The sequence below is a fragment of the Ambystoma mexicanum genome, chromosome 8 (assembly GCF_040938575.1).
Source record: "Ambystoma mexicanum isolate Mex_15411 chromosome 8, UKY_AmexF1_1, whole genome shotgun sequence".
Classification (NCBI taxonomy): domain Eukaryota; kingdom Metazoa; phylum Chordata; class Amphibia; order Caudata; family Ambystomatidae; genus Ambystoma; species Ambystoma mexicanum.
In genome coordinates this window covers 543,073,332-543,097,799 of record NC_090929.1, presented here as the reverse complement: position 1 = coordinate 543,097,799, position 24,468 = coordinate 543,073,332, and the positions used below count along the sequence as shown (strand labels likewise).

Genomic DNA, 24,468 nt, shown 5'->3' with positions numbered 1-24,468 from the left:
ACAGAGTCACACTCTTACTCATCCCAGGCCTTGCACTAGGAGGCAACCTGACTTGCATCCTGTTAAAAGGATTACAAAAGAAAGTGCTGATGGGCCATACCCCTGTGTGTGGAGTGTAAGTATACAACTGTACATCATCCCTTCCTGTACATGATATTGATGTGCCATCCGACTCAGGCAGGAAGGGTTGGGATGATGAAAAGTGAGATTCAGGGGAATGTGCTTACCAACAAGTAATCTAAACATTACCCCTTATGCCCCTTTTCCACATCCCTACACTTGGAGGCTCTGAAAGCAACACATCCAATATTGCCCATAACCAAAACAGATAAGAATTGCAGTGGACATCATAACCCTTTCTTTGTGGAATTTACACTGTCATTGAAGCAAGAACAAACTACGGGCCAGGAAGAGGTCTTATCAGTCTGTGTGGCCTAATAGCAGAGTGCTCCCATATATCAGAGGTTTTCCTCCTGAAGCTGTAGCGGAGTAAAATTCTGACTCATGGGGGTAGTCGTGGGTCTTTTCTTTGACTTTGGCAAACAGTCTTCTAGTGCACTAAAGGTGTTTGCAAGATTGGGATTGATACCAGTATGTACTTTGGGTGGTGGGTGGGCAAAGGTTTGCTCCAATTTGGGAAATGCCAATGCAGCAAAGGGAGGGTCACACTTATTACTCTTCCTTTGCAATGTAACAGCTGTACAGCGCCACAATCTGTTTTCTTGATGCATGATGGTATCTGGGCCCCATGGGGAGTGGGGGGGGACGTTGGGGGGGAATGGGAGATCAGTGGAAATCACTGTATAAATCCCCCAGGAAGCACATCATTTAGTTGGTGGACTTCCCTGGTTCCCAGAGACCCTCAAAGTGTCATGTTTTCACACTTCATTAACTCGCTTCTCATTTATGCCAAAAGCTGACTGCAAGTATAGCGAAAGGAGCTCTTGAGCATAGATATGGGTTACCCGCAATGTAGCCTGGGAAGCATCAGTCTCAAATCCCTAGTCCTTGGCCAAGGACAGGATCTAGCGTTTACTCAGAGAGGACCAACCTGATCTACACAGAAGGGACAATGCTCCTCTCCTCCCTACAGACCAAGCTTAAAATCTTGTTTCTAGAGTTTTAAAGCTGCAGCTGCTAAACTTGTCCAAAGATGGTATAGAATTTTACGACAACAGCAAGGAAATATTGAGCTAAGTCTTTGTATACAGTAAATAGACTTTACACGAGTTATTGGGCCTTTAAAAGCAGATTAGTGCATACTATTTAGCCAATCTTCCTTTTACTCTTTATCTGGAAGTATGGGTACCAGTCGACAAGGTCAAATGATGTGGTGCGGTTCAACAGTGGCGATCGGATCGAAGGCTCTGGAGAACAGGCAGGTGAGGTTGAGTGAACGGCTCAAAGCAGTTCAAAAAGTGCAGAATGTTAAAGGCAGCTCTGATGGGCATTGTAGCAGCTCTAAAATGACTTCAGTGTGTTTGAGTCAGCCCAAAAGGAGTTTGAAGTGGGAAACAGAGCCAAAGGCTGTCCTTTAGATCCTGTACTGAGTCGGACCTTGTCCAGAGACTCAGAGGAAGGGTACTTTTTTTCTGCCTTTTCCAGTCAGGAAAGTTACTGGAGAACACTTGCGGGTGCGCCATTTCTAGTAGGCAGAGTCCTGGGAACCAATATCTCAGCGGCAGGCAGGCAGGCTTTCCAGCAGCAGGTCACTCCAAATGTTACCCTGAAGAGGGTTGGGGTAGAGTTTTGATCCTTCCTTGGAAAGCTTTATCTTCACCTCAATTACTGGAGATTTTGGGTATACTGGTACCCCAACAAGGTTCAAGTGAAATCCTTCTCCTGGAGTCCAAAGATTATTCCATTAGGAGAGTAAGGGGGAGCTAACCCTCTGGTTCCGGAAGAACCTCAAAACCTTCCTCTTTGCTTCTGCTTTCTCTCCTCCATTCCCCTGTTGAATTCCTGGTTGAAACTGCACTGGTTACCTGGCCACCCTCTGTTCTCAGGCCCAGGTCCCCTCCCTCGCCAGATGCACACCTGCTCTGCCTCTCTGGCTACCCCCGCACTTGGGGACTGTTTTCTGTACCTCTACAGTCCCCCACCAGCACATGGCACATGACACCTGACGTCTGCACTTACCCTTGCACTTGCCACCAGCTGGCCTTACTTCTCATGTTATTTATTCTATGTATCCCATGTACTGCACTGTACCCTCCTCCCAGACCCCCCCTCCCCCCACCCCTGCACTTGCGTGATCTGAAGGACACCTGGCCTAGTCGGATCGTTTGTCTCTGTCTTACCTCTGCCCCCCCTTTGCTGCGTCGCCCCTTGAAACACTTGTGTATAGGCGCGTTATAAATGTCATATCATATCAACAGAATAACTGTCACAATGGACTGGTCCATTCTAAGCCTTCTGCGAGAGGCCAATCCTAGCTCCTATAACAAGTGTCTGGTCTTCCGATGTCAGCTCTAGAGTCCCTCCTTCTAACTTCCTAGAGAAAGTTAGGAGCGGGACTGGAAGGAAGGGTAGCCTCTGTATTTCCAAGATGGTGGGCCCCCTCTCATGGGTTCAGCGCCTCTCCTGAGCTTCCCATTACTTCTCTCTGCTTGTGCCCGAGATCAGAAAGACTCCTGCTGCCATTATCCCCTTGCTATAATTTTCATATTGTGTGGCAGGGATTCCTTTTGAAATACCTTGCCCACACCACACACTGTCTTCTATGGTAGGTGGCAAGCCTTCTCAGGCACAGAAAAACATAGGTCCTTTGAGGGTGAAGACCCCAGTCCCATATGCAATACAAAAAAGCTCCGACAACTGTAGAGATCAGTTGTTAATAAACTTACATCAGATGGGTTTGGCAATTTATCACTGTATTTCCACATAGGCCACTATATCAAACCAGATACACAGTTATATACAATTTAAATCATGGGTGCCCACTGTTAAAGGCAGCCCGTGGCAGTTGGAATTAATTTGAATTCCAGCAAACTGTTTTCAGGAATACACAGGTTACTGTGGGGCTGCAATGTTGCCAAACTCCATGGAACCGCTGGCATGTCAGTAGACAGGGCCATGGCAAGAGAACACTTTTGCCGCACTGAGCATTTAAAAAAAAAACATTTGCCCTGATTACCAGAGCTCCTGTTCTGAGAAAAACCAGGATCATTTAACATAATAAAAATTCTAAAAAGCCCAGGGTTGCACACCATAATGATGGAATTTCATCACAACTGCACATACGAAGTTTAACAAACTGTACTCCAGTGTAAATGCAGACTGTGTTGTACATCTCGAATGTTGACACAGATCAACTGGGAGTGGTTAATGTATTTTAAAAAGACCATACATTGAATTAATTTTATACGAATCACTTCAATAATTGTAAAGCCGAGTATTTAAATCTCCCTTTTCAGGTAAAACAAACTATTCACATTATTTTTAAAAACGAATCACATTTTTCAGTGAAAAAACATTTGAATAGGTGTAAATTAAATGTTTTCATAAGAGATAATGCTAGGTCGCTATTTTCACATTAACAGGGTGTGGTAAAACAAGGCATCAAGTTCATCATGTCTCATAATTTGAAGAAAAAAAAAGTAAAAAACGTAAACTCCTTACACTCAATTCCTCACACAATACTGAAGTATTTCATATAAATGTCCAAGTTTGATTAGGGAAGTCAATGCTTATTTTTCTTAACTTGTGAATTCATCTGTACAGGCTCACACTTAGTGTTGTGCGTTTGCATAAAAGTGGATACAAATATTTACACAAAGACGAACCTCTTACTTTTCCACCAACCCATTATTTGGTTATCGAGTCCTTTCATCTTTTGAGTTGTAATCCTGATTTTAAAACTGCAAAAGCAAAAATACAAGTTCCAGAAGTCAAACAAAAAAAACAGGACTAGATTAGATACTCAAACATGGGATGTGGAAATGTGACAGCATCTGCACTGTTAACAGAAATTCATGTGAAAATATGCAAATCCACAAACACGGCAATACCTCAATCGAAAGCTGGTATTTGAACAAGCAACATTCATTATAAGGCGTATATTAACTTTAAAAGCACAGTGTATTCCACTGTCTCCATCAGTTCTGGCAAATTCATTTCTTAGACCAGGCCTTCTCCTGAATGAGCTTGTCCCTTGTAGATTCTAACAACGATCTTGTAAGCGGTCTGGTGTGCAACTAACCAGTTTGACAATAATGAGAAAACAGTTGAACTTCTAAATCTTTGTGTGCGTACAGAGTAGATATGCGTTATAAATACACTGCAAAAGGCTGCCAATGTCAGACTGTGTCATTTTACCCATGATACTCGGGGTAGCCTTTCAACCTGCATAAAGAGGACACAAATTACTTGGTTGATTTTTCAAAATTCTTCTTCAGATCCTTTAAAAGGGCATGGGTGTGTTTTTGTTGAAGGTAAGGTCATTAGATACAAAAACAAAATCTTAATTCCAACACCTGTAATCATCCAGTTTGTGCTCATCTTGCACCTCAAGTAGTCATTTTGGCCCCTCAGTGATGGACGGTAAAAGCAACCGTAGGCAGCAGGGATAAGTGTTGTATGTTTCTCCATTAAGTAATTGTAGAGAGCAACTAACTGCTTGCGTGTTCTTGCGAGTAACAGCAAGATTCCGGAAGTGGGATGCTTTGTTTATATGATATGGAGGCCTTATAACAGTTTGTAGCTAGAGGAAGAACATAGAACATTTTTTCGTAGTAATTGTTTAACAACCTTTTGACACTGGCAGACTCTTTCCTCTGTGAACTCCGCCCCAAAAGACTATCACTTTGCCTTTTTCAATGCTCTTTTTGTGTATATCATTGCAGGGTCACAGCAGAGGTTGTGACTTGTTTTTTTGTGGCATGCAATGTGCACCAATTTTAAGTTCTCAAGAGTGAAGAGTAGTTGGTAGAAGTATTCCCAGTTAACCTGACGTCCATTTTGCTCTTTTACAGCTTGCGCCAAAGCTGGAACTATGGTGCGTTTCTTCTCTATCCTGAAATAAACAATGAAAAAAACATCATATTATAGCGAACATACATTGCTTCAGCAACCGGTCTTGGCACAGTTTATGAAAATGGCCTAATCAAATAAGTGAATTAAGGCTTTCAGAATTAATAAGTACACAGGAATAGAAGCGTTAGCAAATTTTACTGAAAGACCCCCGTTTTCAAAGTACCAGTGCTAAAAGCTGGCGGAGAAACGGTTACCCCAGGTTTGGCACTTTTTTTACCCTAAAGAGAATTTTCATTATTTTTTCAGACAGAATGGGGGCATAGAACAGGATTTCCATTTGTACCGTGATTTTCCTGCTAGCCTCCAAAAACCACATGGTTTTACGCCAGCACCATTGTCATGTTTGGGTAAATGCATTGGATTCCGTTATAAACACTGTCTGCTATGCGTGAATGGCAGACGGTACTCACACGTTTGCAAACAGGAAGTTGTTAAGGAGGTTTAACACTTTTAAAAAAAAACTTTCATTACAGAAATGATGAGGGGAAAAGTATTGCACATTAGTGCAAATGTAGGCGTCTCCTCCGTTTCAATTACTCTTTTTTTGGGAATTAGCCTGAAAGTAACAATTTTACTATTTCTTCTGCCCCTTCATGTCATATATGGAATCTCCAGCCACTGGACAATATCAGGGTGTAATAAAAACAAAGCAGCCTGAGCTGCTAAACTGAATGACCTCATGCACGGAGCGTAGAAACAAGCTTTGGGTGGAAAAGTCTGGATTTTCATACTGGCTCTTTCAACAGTTGGAGGTCAAACAGAATCGTCTTTTGGCTGCAGATGGGAACAAAATCAGTTTTTAATGATTTTAGGCTACCCCAAGTACCAATATAGGGCAACCTCCGGAGGAATTCTTTATTTTTTTTGTTTCATTGGTTGTCCAATTTACAACATTTAACATATTTAAAGACATCCGTTCTTGATTGCAAAACAATTCCTCTTTACATTAGCTACTTTCAGCAGTTTGTCCAGGAGTTTCAAAGCATCTATTGTTCGACCAATTTTCGAGCCCGTCAAAAGTCTCTCCCAAGTGAGGTCTTCCCCATGCTGATCTAGGTCAATCTGAAGAGATGGCATTGCATTTGCACTCTGTTCAGTTAGCAAGAGGCAGGATAGCAAGAGGTGTCTAGTTGTTTCAATCCTTTTTGGTTCTTTGGAAAAACGGCAGATTGCTTCCTGTGCCGTTATCGCCTTCCTAGTCAGGAGCAGCTCGTTGGAAGACAAGATGTTCAGTCTGCATCGCAAAAGCAAATCCCTGCAATAAGGTGATGGAAATTTCATCAGATAGCCTGGGGTTCATTAACCTTTCGTTGTTCCCAGATAATACTCAAAAATAATTTGCTCTGGTTTTTTTGTTCTAAGGTGTGGAACCAGTATCTTTCCAGAATAGCCTTTTTCACTTTGTTTGGGTTGCTTGCCAAGGTTTCACAGTCAGTGTTTAGGTTTTCTAAGTGGTCTTTACATCGCTCTTTCCATCTTGACAGATTTTTGTCTTTGAGGCGATCCCTTTTACCACCTCAAAAGGTTCAGGGGAATGGTCTATAATACATTTGCGGAACAGAGATAGAGTTTTCCATAGCACAATGGATGTCAATGACTGTAGTCTTAATTTGTGTCTTATTACAGCTGCAGGCACTGCATTAGGTAATATTAATATTTTCCACCAAAAAAAGGCTCCGCATAAGTCCCATATTTTCCAGAATAAGGTCAATAATGCCTCTATCCCATAGGTTATCACTGGTGGTACTTTTTGCTTTAAAAAAGTGACAATTGGCGTGAAGGAAAAAGTACCATACCGATGATACAGGACTATTCCTTGATTTTTTAGTTTTAAGAGTTTTTCCCTGATTAATTAGTGGCCCAATTCATTAATGTTCTTGTTAATACATATTCCAAGATATATGAAAGAAAGTAGTCTGCTGGAAACAGTGGATTCTATCTTCCAAGTGAAATTTGGCCCCTTTTTTTGGTTTCCATAGGCCGACTGCATAATCATTATCTTGGATTTTCTTAGGTTGATTTTCATATTGTTACTGTCCAGATATACACTGAATGCATTTAGTCTCCTTTGGAGTCCAATAGCTGTTAGATCTACAAAGACTAAATCATCTGCATATAGGATCCACGGAACAGTGCCTTCCTCTATCGTTGGTGGGAAGGCCCTAATTTGTTTCTGAGAGTCGATCATGTCTGCCAAATAAAGCACAAACAAAAAGGGCGCGACAGCACACCCCTGTTTGATTCCCCGGTAGGTTCTTATTTTCTGGGCTAGGGTACCATCTTTACAGAGTTGAATTTGAATGGTTGTGTTCGAATACAATGCTTGTATTGCCTCGAGTAGGTCTTCCGGGCATCCCCAATTCTTCAATTTGTTCCAGAGTAATTCTCGATTTATACAGTCAAAAGCTTGTTCGTGGTCTATAAACCCCAAATAAACTTTACTCTTTGTTTCAAGTGCCTTTAGTTTCAGCAGATTTAGAATGAACAAGTTTAGAGAGGTGCCGACTCCACTTACAAAAGGCAGATTGTTTCTTGTCCAGAATGTTCTCCTTTATTGCCCATCTTTTGAAGTCACGCAATAATATCAAAGCGAAAAGTTTGCCTATGGAATCCAATAGGGCTATGGGCCTGTAGTTACGAGGATCACTGTGGTCTCCTTTTTAAAAAATTGGCACCACAATGGCATCTTTCCATGATGGTGGAATAATTTTAGTTTTCACAACTTGTTCAAATAGTAAATAGACAAAATCTGCCCATTTGTCTTTACTATCTTTGAGTACTTGATTGGAGATACCATCGGGTCCTGCTGCCCTTGATGAGCTTAGTGTGACAATCATCTCATATTTCCGTACGGTCAAAACCCATTGACCATGACTGATGTGAATTTGGCATTGTTTGTTGGACTGCACTCTCTTTATTCGCAAAGAGGGAAGTGTAGTGACTGATCCATCGATCTTCTGGAACTTGGTTTGTCGCAACTGCCATTTGGAAATCTTTTCTATTATTAATAATGTCCCAAAGAAATCTTGGGTTAAAGACGTTAATAGCAGCAAGCATTTTTTCAGCGTCTAGCTGAACTTTATGAGCTCTTGTTGACTTTAACCAATTTCTATACTTTTGTTTACACTTTCTGATTGCTTCTTGATTTCCCGATGGATCCTCTTTCAATAGTTGCCTTAGCTGAGATCGATATTCTTTCCTTTTTTCAACTAAGATTTAACTATAGGCATGGTTATTCTTTATTTCATCTATATTCTTTGATTTTTATTTGGTTCTATAATCCATCAGGAGCCAGACATAATCGACTTCTTGGGGTTGTCCGTCGCATGCCGCTTATAATCATCAATCAGGTCAGCAAGTTTGCTTTCTTTTATTCTTATTTATTCCGACCCCAGCATACTTCGGTCGGAGTTGTTTTGAATCAGTCATGTTTCTCCCCGACATATGTAAGTTCTATGCTAAGGAGGGCATGATCACTGTTTGCTTACCTCTTCACTTCAAATGTTTTATTATATTTCCTTGTATTGCTGGAGACAAAACAATAGTCTAAACAGGCACTATATTTTGCCGTGGAACCAGGTATCGGGACCACTTAAGTCCCCTGTAGCTGAGCCGTTTAACATTCTCATAGAGCGACACTCCATAGCCATCTTCCACTGCGTTCTTTTTCACCCAAAGGTGTGGGAATCTGACTCTCCCCGTCCTTCTTCAGCAATTTAATATTAAGATCTCCACATAGAATAATAAACTGATTTGGATCCTCAATCATAGATTTATCAATTATCCTCTCGATAATCACTATGAAGTCTTTAATCAGCCGTTTGTTTTCACTCCAATAGACGTTAATTAGAAGTATAGTGGCTTCCTTCTTATCCAGGATTCATTTAATTCTCAGAACTTGCACAAAGGGATTAGGGATTTGGTGCTCAACCACCCGAAGCTCATTCGTTAGTTTTACCATTGTTAATAAACCTGCATAGGGGCGTCCCGTTTCTCCTTTTTTAGCTGGGTTGATAAATACCTTGCATATTGGTTTCTCACGTATCCAAGTTTCTTGGAGGCACACTATTTCATAGAAACCTAGAAAATTGTCCACACCTGTAAACAAATGACTGAAGCCTCGCGTATTCCACGAGGCAATATGCAGGCTTATGTCTATTGTTTTTTTCTTGGCCACTAATATGTTAGCCATCCATGCCCAATCATCTCCATTTAGTGCAATTTTCTGCAGATTTGATTTTAGTTTACTGACCTTGCTGGAAATTATCAATCGTATAGCTATTTTTGTTCCCTTCGTTTCTTGAAGGTAGAGCAACCAGTTGAGCTTTCTCTTTGGTCAATGGAATCTCTCGTGCCTTCACCTCATTTTCTTTCAAATGAACCGTCTCTCTCTCTCTCCTCCTTTTTAGATTTATTTTCATGTTTACGTTTGGTATTTTCTTTATCGCCTGGGGCAGGACTTTCTACGTGTCCTTCAGGTTTTATTTTTCCCTCGAGATGTCTTTTTGAAGTCTTTACCCTCTCATGGGTTAATCGATGCTCCGAGATGTTGTCTTTTTTCATCTCCGACAAATTATATCACAGTTTCGATAATTTGACTTTAGTTTCAAACAATGCATCCTTTATCGTTTCTGTTCTTAAATGGAGGATTACTAAATCTAATCTCCTTTCATTAGTAAATTCTACGATGGCAATATCCTTCGAGGACAGAGATCTGAGCATTGGGATCTGCCACAGGGTACTCATGACAGTTTCTCGATTCAAAATGAATCTTTTAGAGCCCCTTCGTGTTTTCTCAAGTTGAAGTTTTAATGCGTTTTCAATTTATTTGGCCTCATTCTTGTTTAAGGAGCTAGTCTTTCCACTGGCAGTTTCATCCATCTTTTTCGTTTGAGTAGCTTTGTTCGTTTCGCCCTTTGATTTTGGGTTGGCTTTTTTTTAAAACTTTTCCTTTTTTTTCGTCGAGTGTTTGAAATACCTCGACTGGATTCGGATCCTCCTCTTTCGATGGGCCAGGGGCCGGCTCAGTGCGACCCTTATTGGGCGGTCCGTTCTTGCCTTTCATTATTTGTTTAAAGCCACTGGGTGCCGGTCGCTGGGCTTCAGATCTTAATTCCAACAAGGTTCTCGCTGGATCATCAACCTGCTCCCAATCAGCCGAGATAAAGCTGTCCCAGGCATTTTCTTCTCCATTAATTTCCATTACTTCGATAAGATCACTTAGGCAGACATCAGAAGCAAACGATTCATCTAATCCACTTGCGGATTGCCCGTTTGCCTTTTCTTCTTGCATCCTTCCTGTTAGCACCAATTCCCTTCTTGATCTTTTGGCACATTGAATATTATCAAGTTTAGGTGGAGTTCTTCTATTTCTTAAGCAGGCTCTTGAGCCTTGCTGCTTTCTGTGCCCCACTTGATTTTTCGTCTTTTTCCCCCTTTTTTGCTCAGGTCGGGTTTTCTGGGATTTCACTGGGCCGATGGCTCCATGAAAAATCAAAAAGCTGGTATTTGGGGGATTTACCTCATCAATTACGATTACTGGAGCCAATTGTAATTGCTCTCTTTCGGTTTATCGGAGACTTGATGAGCCTGATTGTTCTTGCTCTTGATCAATTGAAGGGGGCCTTCTTTGTTGACAGGTACGGTTTGATTGGAAATGCCTTTATTTGTCACTTCCTTGTTAGATTCCTGACACTGTTTTTCCAAATCTAAATGCGTGCCATTGTCACAGGGGCAGGGATTTCCAAGTTGTTTGAAACCGTCCTGGTCAAGTGGGCACATGTTCCTCATCCACTTGCAATCCTCAAAAACACCTTTCATCAGACGTGGGTCTCCCAGGTGATTTTGCCATGTTCTAGTTTGATCGGCTTCATAATTCAGTCTGCTCGCCATTACTTTTGTAAATCTTTCTAGGTTGTCAATCTGTTTGTGAGATTTCAAGTTGGCCCTTAGTAGATCTTGCATGGATTCATTAATGGTTTCATATAGTTTTAAGAACGGGGCCACTGCAATCGTGAGAGCAGCCATCATTGTGTCTTGCAGGTGTGATGCAGTCTCCACTCTATCCTTTCTGCAGTTCTCCTCCCATCCAGTGAACAGAGTGTCGTTAAGGCTTGCCTCAGTCATAGCTTGAAGGTCTTTTGGCTTCTCCAAATCTTGGGGATAAAATTTAGAAGGATCTGATTTGTTAGCCGTCTTGATGGGGTCTTTATCAAGGGCTGCAATTGTATCCTTTATAAACTATAGGCTGCTCCTTTTTTCCCCAGGCAATCTTTCCGGTAAGAGCTGAAATATCTTTAATCAATTTATCGGCCAGCTTGGAATTGCTCAGATCTTCAGTCATCGGGTTCGTAGAGCTACGTGTGGGCTGATGTCTTTCTTTTTGACTATTTGGAGAGGTCTTAACACCATCTTTCTCTGGGCTATCCAGTTTAGTCCCCTTCTGAGTTGGAGTAAATGAGGCCAGATCCTGCATTGGTGTGTTGACGCCATTCAACAAGGCCGGAAATTCTTGCTTTTTCCCTTTTTGAATCCCTTTGGGGTGGTCATCAAAGACATCCCAGTTTTCATTATCCTCCCAGGCGAAGAGATCTAGATCTTGGACAGATGCATGGTCGTCATAAGTCACCGCCTGATTAGGAATAAGAGGATATGTTTTGTCTTCTTGTTCTGCAGTTGCAGAGTTCTTTTTGCCAGACAACAGCAATGATTTGTCATTCTGTAATCTAGCCTGGGATCGATCGATCCAGTGTCTCTAATAGCACCACTTCAACAACTTGCTCAATTTCCGGTGCAGATAAAAGCGGATCACTATCCCTCCCCTTAGAGGGACTAATTTCTGCCGACTCCCTCCCCACATCATTGGCCTCATTCTTGTCATTGTCAGTGGAACTGTGGGCTTCATATCCCTCATTTCGGACGGGAGGTGCGGTATCCTCTAATGGTTTGCACCACGCCGAGCAACTAAGCGCGATAGGAACCGCCCCCACGTCTGAGTCTTCGACTCCTTCGAACACAGCTCCGGTAGGAGGGAGAGCTTGAGGCGAGGATTCAGAGGTGCACCCCTAAGCAGGCGAGTGCTCCACTTCCAAATTTGATGCATCGTCGCTTGTCACCTCAGTCGTTTGCCGACTGCTATTGATGAGCGGGGGGCACTTATAGTTCAGAGCAATTGCTGTTTGGAGCGCGAGTGACACACCCCCCCCCCCTCCTTCTCACCATCCCCTGCGCTCTCTTGATTACAAGTCTCCTTTGTTGAGCCGAGACTCATCTCCGATTCTTTGTTCGAGACGGTAGACGTAGCCCGCTGTGTTCCATCAGGGGATTTAGTCATTGGGACGGTAGCCACAAAAGTCAAACGTGTTTGCCTTAAAGAGGGATTATTCAAGCCTAAAAGGTGTGTTGGATTGGTTAGGCAGTGAATTTGTTAACAATGACCGACAACGCTGCCTCACCTGCAATCTTGTGCGGGAGCTCCCAGCCTCGCTAGCCGTATCACGTTGGGCTGCACTTGACTTTTTCATTTGCAAGTCCTTCCACTTTACTCCGGGAATAAGTTATATTGTTACACCAGAGCCCACCCGTGAACACTGAGAACACCACTTACCGACCGCTTTTGCGGTGTGTGCTGTTTATGTAGCTTAGTTCTCAGCAAGCAGCAGGTTTCTTTATTGATGCCTGGAATCCGAAATAAAGGAGACGAATGGGTCTCAGCTTTCTTGACAAGAAGGCATCAAGATTACATGAAAACCCATTATGTAACGAACCAAAGTAGGGTTGTCAAGGCAAGACTTTGTATTGCTGCTTGTAAAACTGGAAAACAATACCCAGTCTAAAGGTAGCTAAGGGAAAGGTGGATCGCCAAAACGATTTCAGCAAAAGATGCAAGTGGTAGCAACTTGGTCTAAAATACAATCCAATGGTGAACGCTGTGTGTGCTGTGCCAAAGCCAGTAGGTGCGCTGGCCTTGTCAAGAGGTAACTGGGAACCCTCTGAGCTCCATTTCTGCCCCCACCTTGTGCCAGTATGCATCTCAGCAGTATCCCTTTACCTGAAGCCTTGCCTGAAATACAAGATACTTGCCATTGTCTGTTTCTTTTGGAGATACATCAAACAAACAAAAACTCAAGAGGGAATTCAGATCCACTGCACTACAATGAATATGAGAAAGCTGAACCCTAGTCGCTATCAACCCGCCTCAGCAGACAGCCGCACAGAGAGTAAAACCCACAAAGAGAAGCCTCAACAACCAAGCAGATGTGTCCCTCTGGCTTCATTGATGGTATCACTACATATTATCCCCACCAAAAAATATTGCCGTATATATGGTCGTCTGGAACGACCATAGGTGATATTTTTGGGGGGGATAATTTTGGGGGTTTTTGTGAGCGGGGGTGTCCCCCGCTCCTTTAAAAATAATGGAGGGGTTGCGGGGGTGTCCCTCGCAGGTTCCATGCCTTAACATCACTGCAAAAATATGGCAATATTTTTGTGCAGGGATATTAACACATGGAACATCATTGATCCTCAAAAGAGAACAGAAAGGACAAGCCGTGTACATAAGTGGCCAACAGAAGAAGCTTGTAGGGTTTCCAAATGACTCCGGCAAGCCTCTGCAACATCTCGGAAGCTCCCAAGACCATCTGGGACTAAGAGGAGAAACTTATATCATGTGCACCCGAATCACGAAAATGAGCAATTGCCTTCCACGGTTACGCTGTGGACCCACGTGGACAAAGTGGGTGGGACCCAAACTGCTACTTATGCATTTTCGTTTCTTTAACCCACCTTGGGTGGTGAAGACAGTCAGACTGGTCAGGGAGAGAGAACCAATACCAGCAAAGAGAGTGATATGTAAGATGGCAAGAGGAAGCAGGAAGTTCAGCTTATCCTGTTGAGGTCAGAGGAGAAGGCGTACATACAAGAGATGAGCAGAAGGGAGGAGCGGCTAAGGCATGGAAGTAGTACTGCAGTGCGAGTGTGCATGTTAGTGTGGCGAGTGTCATTAGAAAAGTTAGTGTAAGGAGTTAATGTGAAGCATATGGTATAGGGTGAAAGAACAGTAGTTGAGTAGTAATTGGAGGGAGGAGTAGCAGCTGTGGAGGAGGAAGTAGTACTGGGGAGGAGAGAATAGTAGGGTGGAGAAGGGAGTAGTGCTGTAGGGGAGAGAAGAGTAGTGTGGCGGACGTAGTAGTAGAGCAAGGAGTGGTAATGGAGCAGGTGGAAGGAATAACATCAAAGGGTGAAGGCGAGGCGTAGGAGGAGTGGAAGACATCACAGGGACAGAAGATTGGAGGAACGACTGAGTAAGAGAGGAGAGAGTGAGTGTAATAGAAATGAAACGGAATCCAACAGGGGCTCCGCAAGACACAATTCTCCAAATCCCAGTAAGAAAACGAAGGCCTGGTTAGAGTAGGGAAAGTGAGAAAGTCCTTGAGGGAGTTTAGTTGGATAAGGCAACACCTGCCTTTAGATGCTCATCTCTATTATAAGATATTGCAGAGTAGGGGTCCAGAGATTTGGAGTAGTTCTTGTGCCAATGCGAATCTATGAATGAAGTGAGAGAACATATGTAGGAATGGTGAGGAAGAGCCTAGGAATAGTGGAGCCAACGACTTTAATACTAATTTCTCTTCAAACTTTCCTGCACCTACTGCAGTACAGCTTGACGTTCCATAATTGACAAAGCCACAGCTGTTATTCCATGGCTGGCGTGAAGGGCAAACTATGGAGTGAAGCACGAAATCAATGTGTCTGTTAAAACTGGAACCTGGAATGCAAAATTGTTACTTTGAATGATATAATACACAGGCAGTCAAGGGGACTACTACATGGGGCAACACCCCACACAGCACCTCCCCATCGTCTTTCGGAGCACCTTGACATGGTAGTCTTCGTTAAGTGTTAACAAATCACTAAATAAAAGGAAAACAACCATGCAAAAAGGCATAATCTGAACATAACTTTAGTGCTATAAGAGCATTTATAGTATGACTTCATACCAGGTACTTTTATTTTAAGGAAGTATTGTTATTAAATGGTAAGTGTAACAGATCCTATGAAAAGTCTTCATGCAAAAATCAAGTTTCCTAAAGACTAGAGAAACTTAATTTATACCCAAAATTTGCCATCACACGATAACAGTTTTATCAACAGCATTAGTACTTTTCTTTACAGAGATTTGTTACCCCAAGGCAAAATACAAGAAGTATCATGAGCAAAGGATGGTCAACCATGGCTACCCATTCTGAAAATGACACACTACAGTGGTTAGGGCAAGGGTTGTAAAACAGGCTCCTCTTTTGCATCATGTCAGTGACATATAAGGCTTTAGAGCATAAGCCTATGCAAGTATTCAAAAGTTTTACTCAGAGTGCGGGTGCTAGGCAAATATACATAGAACCAGTCTTTGGCCAGGGCGAGTTTAGCCGAATGTGTCATTGCAGAGAGGAAAAAGGTCAAGCTCTTCTAGTGCCATACATATCTGCGAAGATATTGATCAGGGAGGGAGCTGGAAATATTTATCTCGCAGTCCATGCTCAAACCTCAGTAAAAGGCTTCTGTGAACGAACATCTAGGGTTCATTTGCTTTTGATATAGCATTTCCAAACAATGTAAATTAATGCATTTATTTATGTATTGCGGTTTGTAGCATGCCCATGCAAACTGATGAATGGACCAGGGCAGTGGAGTAAGATTGGCACGTGTCAAGAGTGTGTGTGAAAGGAGAAGGTGATGGGTAGGAAAGAAGGCAGTGGGGGGCAGGGACATAAAGGTGATTGAAAACTAAGAAAATAAGTACGAGTTTTGAGGGATTGTCAAAGAGGCTTTAGTTTGCTGCATTTCAAAAAAGAGATGACAAGGAGCTTGGATCACAAACGGTTGGCCACCCACGAGTGTTTTGAGAATTTGGCAATAGTATTGAGGGGAAGAGTCTGACGTGCCGAATGTCTTATCGGTAGGCAGCGCTAAAAGTACTTCAAGCAAGCAGGCCTTGAATCCTGAGTAGTTTGACAGTAAGGCAGAAAACAATGAATTTGATTTTGGTGGAGATAAGTAGCTATTGAAATTGGGCTGAGTGCTGGTCTGTAAAGGTAGGGGAGCCAATTAATTCGTAGGTAGAGCTAGGTCTGACTACTTCTAAGAGCCAAATATGACCAAAGATGGAAAAAAGACACATATCAGCCCTCCTACCTCCCCCTATTCTGTATTATGTTTTATTAGTTGTGGAAGGAGGCATTTCCTAATCATCAAGAGCCACTCTCGCTCCTGTAGATTATGAATAGGTATATGCAACATTCCAATTCACATGTCTGACAGTCTAAAAAAAGGTTAATGGAGGGTGTGCGAATTATGGCATGTAGTTCCTTCACTGTCACTGGATCACAGTGCCACTTTAATATATTGTAAACGAAGGTGACACTTGCCTCGGCTTGGATGGGGCTTGATTTTCAAAAAGGCCATTGGAGCCAAGCCAAAGTCGGGTATTTGGCTTGAGCCAGGCTCAAGTCTGCACTGGCGCCCCCACCGCTACTGGTGGGTTGTTATGTTATCATGAGATGTTCGGTTGTAGGAAAGCCTCCCAGCATTGCTTGGATGGATTGAAGCCAGAGGGAAGCAGCGTAGTTATGTCATAACAAGTACAAAATAAGTTACATAAAAAAGCAAGGAAATGTTCCTTCCTTATGACCAATGACACATCCAACTTTAAACCCAATAGCAGATTTATCACCCCAAAATCAAACTCCAAGCAGCAGGTCCAGGTGTGTTGCCAAAGAACCAAAAAGTCAGGCATCCCTTTGTAAAGCTTTACTAAACCACAACTGTTGCTTCGGTCAAAACCACTCATAATGATTACCTATGAATGATTAAGGGGGAATCTTATTGCTACCAGGTAAAGCATTGATGACAGATTTACAATACAAAGTGATTAAAAGGACAGATTATGATGCACCTTGTTTTAATGTAGCTTGGTCTTTGTTACCACACCCAAGACATGGAGGAAACCTTTCATTCAGTCATACCCACAAATAATTCCTACAGGCAGCTTTCCATAACATTCCTACACAGTCAGTCACAGAAAGCAACCACATATATGCATATATCTTGATCTTGCCACCCCAAAGGGAGCAGTCCAAACTAAACAACTAGCCCACATACCCTCTTGCCCAGGTAGCTGAAGGCACAAAACAATAACCTGGGCAAGTTAGAATCCCTAGTGTAGTGGGAAACAAGCTAGACATTTATGGCCCAGGGGCAATTTGCAGCCATCCAGATTATTTGCTGAGCACCCTCCACCCCAACCTTGCCGTTGCTCTGTGTCAGCTGCAAAGCCAAGTAATGGAGCCAATACCGGGTCCGGGTGATGAGCTCATAGCTGTTCTGCTGAACCTTTGCAGTGTTATTTATTATACCATCAAGTTCGACTTTAAGATCCAGGCATAAGGTTACTGTGACACATTCATGGGTGTTAAGTGGGAGTAGACACCAAGAATCAAAACTATAAATATATCACACAAGAGGAAGCTAAGAAATGAAAAAAATAAAGCACTGACAAAAGCCATATGGTTTCGCTTTTGTATTTAATATTTTGAGTCGGCACAAACGTTGCACTTTTTATTTTTAAGATGCAGCATTACATGTTCTGGATCTGCCATTACATCAAGGACACCTGCAAATGCCCCAGAAATGCCATCCAACGCTAGTAAATGCCTCTCATGTATTCACCAAATAAGAGTGTGTCACCTCACATGACTAATTGTAATCATATGGCATGCACACCCTCACATGTAAGGTGCAGCCCTAATACACACAGCCGCATCAATCAAATACAAAGTGCAGCCTCAACTGCCTCAGTAATGCCTTCCAATTCCAGTTAATGTCTGATGTCTTGTATAATGATGTGTGTTCTTCTATAGTACTTCATGCCAGATTCCTACCGCTTCAAAGCACTGTAAAAACAGGCGTTTACATTTTCTGGAACTCAATTTATCAACCAGGATGGAAGGCCAAATTAGCGGTGCTGCAGGAATCAAACTTGCAAAAAGGCAGAATGGACCCATCCCAGAGGCAAGCACTGTAATTCTGCGATATCCAGCTGGACGCTCAGAGTGTGAGGTACTGTATAGCCTCAAATGTGCATGTGTTACCACTGTATGCCAAGCGAAGCCTAGCATGCCATAGTAACACCACCCAGTGGCAGTCAATTACAATGGACAGCATTACAATCCTGCCCTAAATGTCTTTGTGAAGTTGTCCAACCCCTAGGATTCTTTTTTTTTTTTTTTAAGTCATCACATTTTTTGTCATGGTTAAAAGGCAGAAAGTGCTTTAAAGGATAGTTCCGGGACTTTTTTTTTATTGTCCCTACGGGTCGGCCATGTGTTTGTAAGCATAAATCGGTAGATCGTAGGAAACTTTCCTATGGACCTTACCCGACTTTTCGCCCATTATCGCACTCGAAATCAGCCTCCATTTTGTGATAATCCTATCATTCCGCCGCATCGACCTGGCTCACCTGCCTTTGCGGCACTAAATCAAATCCCCCGCCCCTGAGCCTGACATCAGCAGACGCGTACTGCCCATTTCAAGCACGTCTCGTGTCAACAATCGCTGCGCCTCAGCTATTGACGTGTTGCCATGGAAATGGCAGGACGCCTCTTTCCCCAATAAGTATAAACAGACCGTTTCACAACACACAGCAGCAGATTTTCGATTCCATTCCTCTCTCTGTGTTACTTTGAGTATTCTGTGACTCGTTTCAGTGCTCTGGTCAGCTACCTTCGCCGCTTGTAGCCCGTGTGAACACCTGTACCATCTCTGTAAATTATTTTACTATCTTTACCGCACAATGGCCACAATAATGCCGTATATGTACGAGCCCGAGTACACCGAGGAAGAACTACTGGAAAGTCAAGCACGCGAAAACGATGGGGATTCGGACGGCAGTTGGGAGGACCAGTCAACGGATGAAGAGCCTGGACCATGTCGCATGGACGGCGTCTCCACCTGGTGCACGTGCAATCGGTGCGAGCTAATGCCAACTGAGGAGGAGAACTGCTGCTGCCGTGAAAATTCCGGGTGCTTGGCCTACATTTCGGAAAGCGAGCAAAGTCTGCAGGAAGGCGAGCAAAGTCCGCAATGCATCACCGAGCTGCCAGAGTTCAGGGAAGCCTGCCTCTCACGGACCGTGTTGAGGATGATGATGGTGCTTATGCACGAACTTCGCGGCACTGTTCGTCCGCGTAATCCGAGTAACGAGTAAGTATACTCTGTTTGTGATGTCAGTGATGCCACCACTATTTCATGGTCGTCTCCCACATATAAAATTACATTTACATATCATTCGAACGCATGTAAATTTGTTCCATATAGTGCATTTTCTAGATATAATTTTTTTCTAAGAAAAATGACATGTGTTACCTGAATCGACATTGATAAGAAAGTTTGGTCAGTTTAATACAGTTTGCATCTTTTTTTTTCACAGGTGGTACAGGCTGGTGGCCTATCGTTGCTTCACTTGGTGGCTTCACGGGAGGCTCGGACACCGCGTTCGGAGAGTAATACCTGCCTGTGCGGTACTTGCCATTAGACAACATTTCCCCAGTGACAGTGGACAATACCGCGGATTTTCCCTCGATGTGCTGCAACCTCAACTTTACAATGTGTAATGTTTATTATTTATGTTTAATTAAAATCTAAAATAAAGCCCAACATATATTTTAACAATGGTTGTTTTGATTTTTTAAATGAATCTAGTGTATATTCTCCTGGGAGGGTGAGGTATTTATAAACTCACCCCCCTGCATTCCATGTAGTAGATCCTGCAGCCATCCTCTTACATTCAGTTAGATGGCCTCTCCTTGGTGAGGCCCTGCGGCAAACGGGTCTTGTCTGCACGACCACCGCCCCGATCCACCCCCCGCCCTATCAAAGGCAGTTCGCACCGGGGTACTTGTGCTGGCAAGTGGAGCTGTCAGGGAGCGATAAAGGCCAAGAGGTGCCAAAGACCATGTACACTTCAAAGTGGTCTATAGAGCATGGGTTGTTGTTCCCATGTCTACCTCCAGACCCCGTGTCTCCTGCCAAGCATCCCCCCTCACGCTGGACGGCCCCCTGCAATCCACATAAGTGTGTCTCCATTCACGAGTCTTCCTGTGTCTTGTCTGCACGACCACCGCCCCGATCCACCCCCCGCCCTATCAAAGGCAGTTCGCACCGGGGTACTTGTGCTGGCAAGTGGAGCTGTCAGGGAGCGATAAAGGCCAAGAGGTGCCAAAGACCATGTACACTTCAAAGTGGTCTATAGAGCATGGGTTGTTGTTCCCATGTCTACCTCCAGACCCCGTGTCTCCTGCCAAGCATCCCCGCTCACGCTGGACGGCCCCCTGCAGACCGCATAATGCCACGACATATACACGTCATTCATTCACAAACACACCCCTGTTTCGAATTCTTTATAACCCACTTCATATTTCTAATGAGAACTTCTTTGCGCTTTGCTAGTCAACCCGTGAAGGTGCTGGTTATCTGCTCTTCGTCTCTGTGAACTTCCGTGACCACTTTGAGCAAACTCGTCAGTTTGCAACCTGTGAACTGCTCCCTGTTCTACGACAAGAAACTACTCTGATCCCTGCATCTAACTGTTTGTTCGTCAAGGTAAGTCCATGTACCATAATCATTTTGCGTCCAATTTTTTAATTTATATCTATTTGCTAGTAGTCATCAAATTGCATCCATGTTTTCTTTTCGTTCACGACAGTACATGCAAGGAACTAGTCACATGTTCTGAGTTTAGTCAAATTACTTTTTCTATTTTTTGAAAGTTATTGAAATACTTATCCGCATGTGAATAACATGTATAGTTCCAAGAACCAAAACGGACCTTGCATTGAACCTTTTATGTGTCATTTAATGTTTTAACACATTGGTATTCATAGAGAATTGTTGATCTTTACTTTTCAGAACTTTCCATAATGCCTGCCTGTTCCATTGGCGGTTGCCCTTCGAAGACCCATAACAAATCTGAAGGTACTATAATGCATGTTTTCCCTAAGACAATAGATCAGATAAGAGAATGGGTCCGATATTGCGGATATCCAGCCTCTGAGATAGAAAGTAGAGTCCTAGAAGTCTTTGCGGACAAGAGGGGTGATCGATACCGCATCTGCAGCAGGCACTTTAGCCCAGACATGTACTCCACATCATTGCTAATAAGGACGAAAACACCGCGAGCGAGGCGAAAATTGCTCTCAACCGCTATTCCCACTCTATTCGTCCACATCCCTCCACTGGTGAGTCAAGTTTACGTATTTATCTCTCGGCATTGCGGTAGTGTGTAGCATTAGCTAACAATAATTTCCCCATTTATGTATCCACTCAATATGAAGGCTGAAGATTCTCCATCCGTGTCGTTATTGCAGTCATCAGCCACTTCAAGCGCCTATCGGGTAATCTTACTTAGCTATTCTGACACTGACTTGTTTTAGGCATGTAAATCAATAGTTTTAATTGATCGTGTAATTATTTTACCTAATGGTACACCACAGTACTCGTCCTCTAGTCTTTGTTTTCAGTTATAATTATTGTTATCCAAAATAATGCAAGTACTGTCTTTCAGGGAGATGCTGAGGAGTCCAACGCATTGACGACAACCGTAGATGTCACTCAGATGCTCGAGGTACGTTTCCGGACAGTTCCATCGATGGAGATCATCAGATCTTGCATTCTTGTAGCGTGATTGTTACACACAATGTTTCTTTCGTTTTTAGCCATTGGTATGTCCTTCTGTCGTCGCCCTCCTATGTGTCTTCTTTTTTCAATATTGTGTTCATTACTAATGAAAGTCCTATGTTTCAGGGAGTCGATGGAGCATTAGTCCAAGAGGAAGGGGGAGCATGCAGTTACGGGTCGGCGCAACAGCTTGCAGAAGTGTGCACCGCAGTTACAGCGTCCCTTGATGTTCTTATGCATTTCGAGGTATGGATACTGACAGATCAATCATGCGAGATCAAATGACGTGATTACATCCGCTATACTTCCTTCTTTATTAACGCAAGTACTATGTTTCAGGGAGCTGACGGAGCTTCTTCAACAAGAACATCACCCCTAGTAGTTGATGCAGATCTCTGGGTGGTGACACTTCCAACGATGGAGCAAATCGAATCATATTTGGATATCCATTATTTATTTTAGACAACTGATCATTTGTGCAGGTCTATTTAGATGAGCCGTTGACGCCTGCAGAAAGTTTATGTTCTTTTAAACAAAATAGAAAACCATACTAATGCAATTACTGTGTTTCAGGGAGTTGCTGAAGCGTCATCTTCAATAATATCATCAATGGAAGTCTATGCGGAGCCCGAGGTATGGATCTTGACAGTTCAATCTAACTAGATCAACAATGCGTGAACTATTGTCGTTTGAATGTTCTACACAATGCGTTCATTCGTGTTTTGCTATTGAGATGTACGTATGGGTATTGGTCCCCAAGTACATTTTGTGTTTTCAATATTATTATACATACTAATGAAAGTTCTATGTTTCAGCGAGTCGATGGAGCCTCAGTGAGTGATGGATGTGCTTATCATGAAAGTATAGTCGTTGCAGCGCGAGAGGAAGTGGAGACATGCACACACGAGTCGGAGCAACAGCGTCCAGATGTTGAAGTTCGAGGAAAGAAAGTTTCAAAGAAAAGAAAGCAAAAGAAGGTTAGTGTCCTGTTCACTATATTATGTTGTCTTTCACTGTCAATAGTTCAATACTGTAAATTGTGTTTAAACTGAACATCCCTTTTCTAATCTGTCCTCTAGTTGCGAGTGGGTGTAAGAACTAGATCTACACAGACAGTGAAGCGAACGAGAGATGTTGCTTGTCAAACCTTTTGGCAGGGACTTGAGACTGGAGATGCATCGTGCCAATGGGAAGAATATGAAGTGATTGACAACGGAGCTATACCACCACCAGCCATTGATAGTGAATGTCCTCCTGGTAGTTTGGATGCAGTCGTAGATCAATTCACAGAATCCACACCCGCAAAAAATAAGAGCATGCGAAAGTTGAAGACATTGTTTTTTTCTCCCATCTCCGGACAAGGAACAGATGTTGCAATGGAAGAGAATGAAGTGGACGACAATGAAACACCATCAATATCACTCAGCATAGCGGAAGACGATATCAGAGATTGTACCTTTCATGCGAGTGACATGTCCTCAACGTTACAGGCCGAACCAGCTGGGATGCAGAGTGACAGTATAAGGAAAGAGGCCAAATTCATTGTATTCGATAGCTGTTTGATGGATATTATTATGATGATGAAATGTGGGCATTGGGTTGGTGGGGAAGTATGTGGGGAGCCATTGATTAATGTGACTCGTGCAATTCGAGGCACTAACCTTAAAATACATGCCACCTGTACACAATATCATCCGTTCGCATGGTCTGCACAACCCATGCTGGGGCAACTGCCAGCAGGCAATCTACTTTGTGCAGCGGCCGCACTTTTTAGTGGTTCAAGTTTTAAAAAGTTACAGTATTTCTTTCAGTTTGTGGGAATCCATTTCATTGCGAAAAGTCAGTTCTACAAATACCAAACCGATTATCTATTTCCAGCCATCAGCGAAGCTTGGAGAATGGAAAAAATGTCAATGGAAAGTACATTCGCGGGCAAACGCTTCAGGCTAGCCGGTGATGGACAATGCGACAGTCCAGGATTTTCAGCCAAGTACTGCACCTACCACTTTCAGGACATGGAAAGTAAGAAAATTGTGAGTTCGGTGGTCGTTCAGGTGTCACAAAGTACATCCTCAGTGGCCATGGAGAAAGTTGGCTTTGTAGCATCATTGCAAGAACTACAATCGCGGGGAATGGTGATCGACCTGATAGCCACGGACAGACACGTTTCAATTGCCAAGACAATGAGAGAACAGTACAAAAATATAAATCACCAATTTGACGTTTGGCATCTTGCAAAATCAATCAATAAAAAATTGTCGGCTGCAGGAAAAAAAAAAGATATGCAAGGTATTTCACAGTGGTCCAAGTCAATCAGCAACCATCTTTGGTGGAGCTCAAAAACATGTGAAGGGTCGTTGGAAATTCTACTGGAAAAATGGCGGTCAGTAATGTTGCACTGTAGCAACGTACATCGATGGTCGACAAATGAGCATTTCCACAAATGTGAACATGGCCATTTGTCCACAGAGGAGGCACGGAAGAAGAAGTGGTTGATTCCTTCATCACCCACTCACAAGGCCATTGAAAAGATTGTATTTGATAAAACTATAACAAGAGATTTGAGGGGACTCACAGAATTCTGCCACACAGGAGATTTGGAGGTGTTCCACAATATGTGCCTAAAGTACAGGCCCAAAAGATTGCATTTTGGCATGGAAGGCATGATAAATCGGACTCTTCTAGCGGTCTTGGCACATAACC

The 24,468-nt window shown here is 43.0% G+C and overlaps 1 protein-coding gene across 4 annotated transcripts in view; it reads right to left on the bottom strand.

Annotated features, from left to right (window-relative positions):
• Nucleotides 1–2,856: 2,856 nt before the first annotated feature.
• The window catches only part of DFFB (DNA fragmentation factor subunit beta), a 355,076-nt gene continuing 333,464 nt past the window's right edge, over nucleotides 2,857–24,468 (bottom strand). For all 4 annotated transcript variants that reach the window (XM_069610255.1, XM_069610254.1, XM_069610257.1 and 1 more), the window contains one exon: nucleotides 2,857–5,014. In XM_069610255.1, coding sequence (XP_069466356.1) covers nucleotides 4,801–5,014 — 214 coding nt within the window. In that variant the 3' untranslated portion in view covers nucleotides 2,857–4,800. The remainder of the gene's footprint in view (nucleotides 5,015–24,468) is intronic.